The 10028-nt window shown below is 35.7% G+C and overlaps 1 protein-coding gene across 1 annotated transcript; it reads left to right on the top strand.

Annotated features, from left to right (window-relative positions):
* Nucleotides 1-8403: 8403 nt before the first annotated feature.
* On the top strand, nt 8404-9281 carry LOC112865161 (olfactory receptor 5D3). The gene has a single exon (XM_086679378.1). The coding sequence runs from the start codon at nt 8421-8423 to the stop codon at nt 9279-9281; it is 861 nt and encodes a 286-aa protein (XP_086535504.1). The 5' UTR covers nt 8404-8420.
* The last annotated feature ends 747 nt before the right edge of the window (nt 9282-10028 follow it).

Raw genomic sequence — 10028 nt, 5'->3', positions numbered from 1 at the left:
AGGATTATTTCACAGTGATACAGGGATTTCCCTAATAAGAAGAGATTACAGTTCAAATGTCCATTCACTCAACTATAGGTCTTCAAAATAAGTAAAGGAAAAAATCCAGAGCTATAAGAAGAAATAGACAAGTCCTTCTTCATTGTGGGAGATTTTAACATACTTTTTTCAATTAATGAATAAATAAGCAGTATGATGTCTAAGCTCTAAATGACATAACTTATGTATTTGACCTACTTAACCTACATAGAATACGACTATCAACAAAATCAGAACATATGTGTTTTTCTGTGCATGTAGAAAATTTACCACAATTGAGTATTTCGTGGATCATAAATCCAACCACCGCAAATGTCAAAGGACTCAAATCTTTCAGAATATTTTCTGTGAGAAAATTAAACTAATTTAGAAATCACTAATTTATTCTTTAACTTTCCTGAATCTTTTTGCTTATGTTTCTCATGTTGATAGCACAGTGTTAGGTTTAACTTTGTCATTACATCTATTAATATAATCAATGTGTGCTGCTTCCATTCTGTTATATTTTATGTCATACATATGATATTATTTACATCATGTATATGCATATGTATAGATATGGCTATGGTGTGTGTATGTAAATAGATAAATGTTTTTTTCACCATTTAGCTTTGGCTTGAGTAAGGTTTGTATTTTTGTAAGGATTTTTATCCTTATAATAAAATCCTTATATATTATTAATCCCCTTTTGATTTGTGTATTTACTCATTACAAATCAATTAAGATGGATTGTTAATGTTCTTTATTCCTCCAACTGTGTGATTGTGTAAGTGACCAAAAGCCGACACACATTATTTCTAGCTCAAAATTAATCCATGTTTGAAAACAAAGATAAAATTAAAGGTGAGTCAGTGTTTGAATGTGGTCAAACGATTTACCATCTTTGAATATTTGTTCTCTTGTCTCTGAAATCAAGGTATGTGGAATGAATAGTCTTCAAGGTATATTCAAGCTATGAATGTGTTTTCTATGGGTTTCTGTTCCTCTCTTTAAAGCAAATAATACACAGGGATTTTAATGTCTTGATTCAAATTTTGGTATCATCCTGCCATCTAGTGGATATTCTATTTGTATCACTTATAAGAAAAAGACAACTCAGACTCTATTTTGACCACATGAAAAAAACTTACCAATTACAATGTAATTTCGTTGAAAAAACACAAATAGATGATAATCAAATCTGCGATGTTGGGGGTAATTGAAACCAACATTTCATTCTCATTACGTCAAACTAGGATAAACTTTTTAAAAAATTAACTCTTGTGTAATAAGAAATAATACTGGACTAGGATTTAAGAGATCTTAACTCTTTCATCTTTTCTGAAATATATGCCATACTGGATACTCAGCTTAGATCAGGGAAAGATGAAGAAAACTGCCTGTAATTACATTAATTGAGATTTATCTTAGATACAGAATATTAGTCACGGGCATATAATTTATACTTTTTGTTCTATATACCTGTATATCATAGATGGATATTGGAGGCTATTTTGAACTGAATTTCTAACTTGTTATGATATGCCATATTTATACAGTTACATGTGCTTGCTTGAATAGTCTCCTCATTTATAGATAATAAGTAACAGAGATTGAATTGAACCAAATCCTTAAGGTAGCAAGATTAGAAAATGTCTATTTAATTATTATAATAGTTACTTTTATTGGAAGGGCAGTTAAGCCAACCTGTGAGATAGGTATAGGTTATGGGTTTTGAGAAGCATAAAGACAATTTAAAAACAACAATTTTGAGAACTCCAAAAATGAAGTGATCTTAGTGAGAGCTCCTACCCAAAATGAGGATTAGTCACAGAATAGGAGAAATACAGAAGGACGTTATGGAGTTTTATCTGCATTCTTCCTCTTGAATCACACCCTTCATTCTACTTACATTAAAGTTTATTTATTTATAGCCCCTACTAATACCCTATTAGTGAAATTGAGCAACCCAAGGACTCTAAAAATCATTCATGCTATTCTGGTTTTGGACAGTATAGAGAGAAAGTTCTTATTTTTTTTGGTTCTAAAATTGTTTTCCCTGTGTTTTTCAAATTAATGGAATTAATTTTCTCTCTTGAAGACACAGGAAACAAGGGTAGTCTTTTATTTTCATTTTTTTTTACATTTTAGCCTTGAAATATATAAACATCATTGGTCAGAGTCCCCTTTTATTTTTCTTCTGTATTTCAGATGTCTTCAAGCCCTTGACTGGCTTATGAGATATATATATATATATATATATATACACACACACACACACACACATAGGTATGTATATATGTATAGATGATATAGATATAGATATATAGATATCACTGTTAACTACTTGACTTTGTAGAAACCTATACAAATACCAATGATTATTGGGAAATGACGGCCTACCTGCATTGAGATGCCATCAAGAGCATTCTGCTCCCTTCCAAACTAGAATGAAAACAGGAGTTACCTGTATCTGTCTACATGATCTATTAGTGTAGCCAAATTGAATGCTGTGATTGTATTAGAACTACGTCGGTTTCATTCACAATGCTTGTACCTTTTTACAACCAAGCTCTTCATTATTCCACTCTTGTCCTATCAGCATGGAACCCTATTACAAGGTTCAATGACCTACAGTGATTCCAATTGCATTCTTTATACCATTTGGCCCCTCTGATTCTCCAATCTCATATGCTACCTACCTGCATAAACTCTATTTCTAATTGATAGAAATGTAAGCATCCAAATTCCTACCTTGGCTCAGGCTACCTCTTCTGATTGAAAAGCTTTTGGTTTTCTCTCTTGTCCCTGTAATTCTTTTTTTTTTTTTTTAAGTTTATTTATTTTGAGAGAGAGAGGGAGAGAGAATCCCAAGCAGGCTCTGTGCTGTCAAAGCAGAGCCTGATGAGGGGCTCAGTCTCACCAACCATGAGATCATGACCTGAGCCAAGAGCTAGTGTTGAACGCTTAACTGACTGAGCCACCCAGGTGCCCCTGGTCCCCGTAATTCTATTCTAACATTATAGTTCATCCCAAAGTTCAAATTCCTATTATGATTTTGCCAATCAGTAAAAATCTTGGACTTTATTTAATTATTTCAGCTTCTGAAGAGTACCCCTAATGTACTCAACGAAAACTTAAGTAAAAACCAAACCAAACTGAAACAAAACCGAAAAACCTTACGTATGGTGATGATGTAGAAAAGTGCAGTGTCTTCTTTTCAAGTTCTTGTTCCTCTCACAATACTTACATTATAATAATCGCATTATTATAAGCCACAATTTGGAAGCAGCCTAGGTCTCTCTATCACTACTCAGAGAACATCTGCCTACCGATCCGTAAATAACTTTGGAACTTACGCAATCAAGTAATAAATTTCTATTGTGTGGTTTAATAAACTATGTCCCACAAACCAAATTTTTTTGTGTTTTTTTAAAATAAAATTTTATTAAAACAGAGACATGCCTATTGAGTTGTGTATTGCCTATGACCGCACTCATGCTACAACACTGAATAGTGGGGCTTGGGACTAGATGGCTCACAAAGCCTAAATTATTAACGCTATGGCTTTTTATGAGAAAAGTTTGCTGACGTGTTCTGTTACAACAAGTCACTGAGATTGAGATATTTATATGTTAAGATATGATAGCTTCTTAAATAATAGATATATCACTCTTTCCATAAAGCCAGATTATAAACTGAAAAATAGAGTAATAGTTTTTTTTTTTTTTTTCAATTTCAATAATAAGTGTAAACATTGAACAGTATTGTGGTCACATTTGCAAGAGTAAAGCAAACTGTCTCAGCTTAAGAAAACCAATGGTTTTCATAAAAATGAAGCTTGTGATACAATGTTAAATTTTTAAAAGGATAATGAACAATATAACTAGTATGATTCTTATTGCATACATTTCATAACCCAATACATACGGATAAATATATAACCTTATATAGAGAGTAATTCACAAATACCACAAAGAATAAGAGTAGTTATCTCTGGATTGTCGCATAGCAGCTGATTTTTCTTTTTGACATGGCGGCATTTGACAGGTATTTAAAGACAAAATGTAGGGTCTGTTTCAACATTTTTAAAAGAGCACTGGATTAAGGTTCATGATGAAATGATTCCCCAGTCTTCAGAAGAAATTATACGCAACTAAAATATCACATGGGACATTACTTCACTTAATTGCTTTGTGTCTGCTAAGGCAATACTTCCATCATATTCTCGAGGGTTGACATCCCTAGGGTCTTGGTAGAATATATGCAAGATAAGTTTAGTGTTAGGATTCAGCTTTCTGATCTCCCTTTCTCTCTGTCATCTCTGAACTTATTTTTAATAGATTAGAGGAAAATTCATTTCTCTGAAATATTCATTACAATATACTGTAGACTTCTTTGACTATTTTTTCAGGTTTGTTACTTTTTTTTTTTTATTTGAATTCTCAGCAGGAAGTTTTCTGGAGCCCATTAATCACAACAAAGAAGCTTCAGTAAATGAGTAAGCCCAATTATTCTGCGCTCAGGTGAGTTGATTCCATTCTTATGTATTTTAGTTTAGAAAGAAAATAGTGCGTTCCAATAATCTTTGTAGGAGACAAACACATTTGTAAATCCAAGCATCCTGATAGCTAACTAACTAACTAACTCAGTTCTTTATCTCTAACCACATTTATTATTATTCACTGACCTACATCACTAAGAAGTTATTTTCAGCTCTATTGCACCGCAGTATTCTCATCTTTCTCTTTATAAACAAATTGAATTTTAATAACAATAAGAATTATACGTTGCAATATTTCATTTGTGATATGTGATACTCCTCAAAATAATTCTCAGAAAAAAAGAACAATTTTGAGGACGAGGCCTATATTTTATGATTTTACAGTTGCTAAATGCCTATTATGGTGTTGAATACATAGTAGAGATGCAATGAGAAAGCATGATAGATGTCACTTGAGAGGAGGGAGAGGGTGTGCATAGCACCTTATGTGCTCATTCAGCTGAACGTGCTGGACACTTCCTGGAGCCAAATGGGGGGCTGTGAACTTTGACCCCAAGGCTGCTGGTATAAATATAAGGAGTGCGGGAGGTGGAGTGGAAAGCTACATGTGTGGAAAAGATACATGGGTAAGAATGAGCTAAATATACATCAGAAATCATAGTTATCTTCAAATTTTTGTATTTGAGTAAATTGACACACAATATTACATTAGTTTAATTTCAGGTGTACAACAGAGTGATTCAACATCTCTATATGTTGTTCTGTGCCCACCACAAGTGTATTACCATCTGTCACCATACACAAAATATCGTACAATATCACACCACGTCATACATCAATGGACCTAGAAAGTATCATGCTAATGAAATAAGTCAGACCGAGAAAGACAAATACCATTCAATGCCACTCATATGTGGCATGCCAAACAAGACAAAACAAAACAAACAAAACTAAAAGCCAAGTAAGTAAACTAACAACAACAACAACAAAAAAACCAGATTCAGATTCAACAGATTCAACAAAAACTCTCTATGAATACAGAGAACAAACTGATGGTTGCCAGAGGGACGTGCGGGGCAGGCTAAGGACAAAATAAGTGAAAGGGGGTGGGAGATACAGTCTTCCAGTTACATTTTTTTTTTTCAACGTTTATTTATTTTTGGGACAGAGAGAGACAGAGCATGAACGGGGAAGGGGCAGAGAGAGAGGGAGACACAGAATCGGAAACAGGCTCCAGGCTCTGAGCCATCAGCCCAGAGCTTGATGTGGGGCTTGAACTCACGGACCGCGAGATCATGACCTGGCTGAAGTCGGACGCTTAACCGACTGCGCCACCCAGGCGCCCCCCAGTTACATTTATTTTTGATGGTGATGCTATCCTCCTCAGTTCTGAATTGCTCAGGCTTTCCTACCACAGACAGAGGGAACTAATACAAATTTTGGGAGAAGTGTGTTCAATTCTGGAATTGGCGCTTACTGAGTTTTACATTAAATTGAAAAATACACTCAGGAAATGATAATAAATGTGGTGGAAGATGAAGTCACAAGTATCAAAGGACTCTTTTTTTTTTTTTTTTTTTAATTTTTTTTCAACGTTTTTATTTATTTTGGGGACAGAGAGAGACAGAGCATGAACAGGGGAGGGGCAGAGAGAGAGGGAGACACAGAATCGGAAACAGGCTCCAGGCTCTGAGCCATCAGCCCAGAGCCTGACGCGGGGCTCGAACTCCCGGACCGCGAGATCGTGACCTGGCTGAAGTCGGACGCTTAACCGACTGCGCCACCCAGGCGCCCCATCAAAGGACTCTTAAAAGAGCAATTGAAGAAGAAAAAGTGCAGGGGAATGGGAATGATGTCTTTATAATATGCTTCCCTTCATACTTCTAAGTGCTATATCTGGTCCTAGAGGATAAAACCGGAACAACTGAATGAAAAGCACGGAGAATTTCATTTTGGCCGATAATACGGCGTGGAATTTTCACTGAATTCTATGTGGAATGGCCTTCCCTGTTGTGCCTTGTGCTATTGTAGATTTCAGTAAGTGGTCAGGTAGTGGGTTTTAGAGTAACTAATTACACTGGCAGAAAAAGGCAGTTTAGGCATTTTGGAGGAACACAGGACAATTTAAGAGAACAATTCATTGCTTCCTTTCTTCCCTCAAAGGTCCTCGTTTTATGCTAATTCAGGAAGTTCAGGATTTTCACTATTTCTGCTTGTTTTGTAGGACTTAAGATGTGTCTCCGTGCATTGTGTGTGGTGGTGATTTAATAGGCATACCTAACTTTTTTACTATTATTATCAACTTTTACCCCAATACATGTGTATTATATGCCCGAGTTTACTCTTTCACATGCTCGTATATTTATTTATTCAATAAATGTTATTGAGTATCCACTCTGGTTCTGGTGTCCCAAATTTGTTTTCATGAATTTTATTTTGCCGTGGAACAGACAATGATAAATGTTAAATGATTTTTTAAAAAGTAAGATGCAATTATGTCACAAATGTGGATGAAATTTGTATTTTGAGGGCTTATACTTCTTATAATGGCCCCGAGAGTATGACCATGGCCATGAAAAAAGGGTCAAGTGGAGAGAAAGATTTTGTAAGAGATAAGAAATTAAGAAAAAGGGTATTGGAAGGATTATCTTTATGTCTATGAAATCAACTCAATACAAAAAAAGAAAAAGAAAGAAAGAAAAATCCCTAGTCAAATAACAACCACACTGTAATACTTCAGGAAGCAGGTGGTAATCTTTGGAGGTTTTGAGGTAGACTAAGTTTGATGATAATCTGGTAAAAAGATTTCCAGCATAAAAAAATAGCCTGCACATATTGTAAATAAGTTTATTTCTATCACACATCTCATGAAATATCTGATATTACAATGCACCAAGAAAGGGTAATAGATTTTCACAATTTTCCATACTTAGGGAAATGTGGCTGACCAAGTGTGCTACTTTCCTGTAGGACATAGCTAGAATGTGGGGAAAGAAATGTGTGACGGAGTATAAGAAGTTTCCTGGAAAGGGAATTCAAAAATAATTATAGCAACAATACTAAAAAAGTGTAATCTGGTCATTTCTCTGGATCATTAATTTTCTTTTGAGTTCTAAGTTCCCATAGACAGGTTAGAAGGGAAGAGATTGTAGAAATTTATGATATGTATGTCTACCAAGAGAAACATTTTTTTTGTTATTAAACATTTTTAAAGTTTATTTATTTATTTTTGAGAAAGAGAGAGAGAGAGAGAGAGCACAAGTGGGAGAGGAGCGGGGGAGGGGGGAGACACAGAATCTGAAGCAGGCTCCGGGCTCTGAGCTGTCAGCACAGAGCCTGACGTGGGCTCAAACTCATGAACTGCGAGATCATGACCTAAGCCAAAGTCGAATGCTCAACTGACTGAGCCACCCAGGTGCTCCTAAGACCAGCATTTTAACTGAATTCTGATTCATGAAATAAACCAGACTGGTCTTTCTCATGAAGTCACCTGCCTCTGAAGATACTGGGTCTGATCATTTGAAATATATCAGGGGCAATTCTATTTTTGTTCTGTCTCTCTTGACTGCCGTCTTTTATTATTCTATTTGTACAAATTTCATATTTACCCTGTAATTGTGATATTAGTAAATTCTAACTTCATTTTTCTTTTGTTGTCTTTTTTTTTTTCCAGTAAATCCTAACTTTAAAAATAAAGGCTGAAATCAAGTATTTCCTACAAGACTATTTATGGATAATCACTGTTTCTCCTTACTGCCTCATTTTAACCTTCCTTATCTGGATTTTGTTTCTGACTTTTCTGCATCAACTTTCTTGTTTTGTCCACAGGAACCAAGAAAACCAGAGTGCTGAAGTCACTTTCATTCTCTTGGGCTTTTCAGAATATCCAGAACTCCAGATGCCCCTGTTCCTGGTATTCCTGACCATCTACACAGTCACTGTTTTGGGAAATCTGGGCATGATCATGATTATCCAGATCAATCCCAAACTCCACACCCCCATGTATTTTTTTCTCAGCCATTTATCTTTGGTTGATTTCTGTTACTCTACAGTAGTGACACCCAAACTATTAGAAAACTTGATTGTGGAAGACAGAACCATCTCCTTCACAGGCTGCATCATGCAATTCTTCTTTGCGTGCATATTCGTGGTGACAGAAACCTTCATGTTGGCCGTGATGGCATATGACCGATTTGTGGCAGTTTGTAACCCTCTTCTGTACATAGTTGTCATGTCTCAGAAGCTTTGTTCCTTGTTGGTGGGTGCATCATACTCCTGGGGTATAGTGTGTTCCCTGACTCTTACTTACTTCCTACTGAAATTATCCTTCAAAGGAAATAATATCATAAATAACTTTGTCTGTGAGCATGCCGCCATCATCTCTGTGTCCTGCTCTGATCCCTACATGAGCCAGAAGATTATTTTAATCTCTGCCACATTCAATGAAATAAGCAGCCTGGTGATCATTCTGCTCTCCTATGTTTCCATTTTTATCACTGTCATGAAGATGCCTTCCACTGGGGGGCGCCACAAGGCCTTCTCCACGTGTGCTTCCCACCTGATCGCTATCACAATCTTCCATGGGACCATTCTCTTCCTGTACTGTGTTCCCAACTCCAAAAGTTCATGGCTCATGGTCAAGGTGGCTTCTGTCTTTTACACTGTGGTCATTCCCATGCTGAACCCACTGATCTATAGCCTCAGGAACAAAGATGTGAAGGAGACAGTCAAGAAGTTAATCAATACCAAATTATCGTGACACATAATGTAAAGTGGCTTGTCACATAAAGACTTTTGAGTTAGTACACATGACCATTTGACCACCTACGTAAATCTTCGATTCCTTTTTAAGTCATTGAAGATTGAGTTTATAGAGTTACCCTGAAAACATATGGTTTATCGTGGGGAAGGATACATCAAATGTAGTCTAGTCAATTAAGAGCTGATCATGCTCGCTTCGGCAGCACATATACTAAAGAGCTGATCAACACTCACACACTAATTTTAAAAGTAATATTTCTTCAATTTTACACAAGGAACATTGATACATTACAAATACAAAGAAGGCGTATCTCCGCCCCACTAAAGTTCAGAACACTGCTTAGTAAAATTGTATTTAATATAAATTTTATTTTCTCTTTTTGTATACAAAATATGAAAATAAAAATTAATAACTGTATAGTTCAGAAACAGCTTTTGCTAAATCTAAATTTATCATTCCTGCTCATCTTGCGTTGTGAGTTAGCTATTGATGCATAAACACAATGACATAAGATTTTAGTCATATGTTACATTAGGTAATTATTTATTGGTTGGTTGATTGGATAGCCCTGCTAATATCAGAAAAATCATCTTGGTTAACTTGATATCGTTTTGTCTAACTGGACAACTTACTTCCAGTTCATAGATCTGCATGGTGATTGGGTAGCTGTGCTCTGTGGATCTATGGTCCCCTTTGAACCACGGGGCTAGTTAGAGGATTTTCTTGCAGTGTTCACGGCAGAAT

This window comes from Puma concolor, chromosome D1 (genome assembly GCF_028749965.1).
Source record: "Puma concolor isolate L17-30 chromosome D1, mPumCon1.1.hap2, whole genome shotgun sequence".
In the NCBI taxonomy this organism is placed as follows: domain Eukaryota; kingdom Metazoa; phylum Chordata; class Mammalia; order Carnivora; family Felidae; genus Puma; species Puma concolor.
This window is presented reverse-complemented; position numbering and strand designations above follow the sequence as displayed.

Excerpts from the sequence above, each read along its gene's own strand:
- LOC112865161 (XM_086679378.1), top strand. The coding sequence starts at position 8,421 with ATGCCCCTGTTCCTGGTATTCCTGACCATCTACACAGTCACTGTTTTG.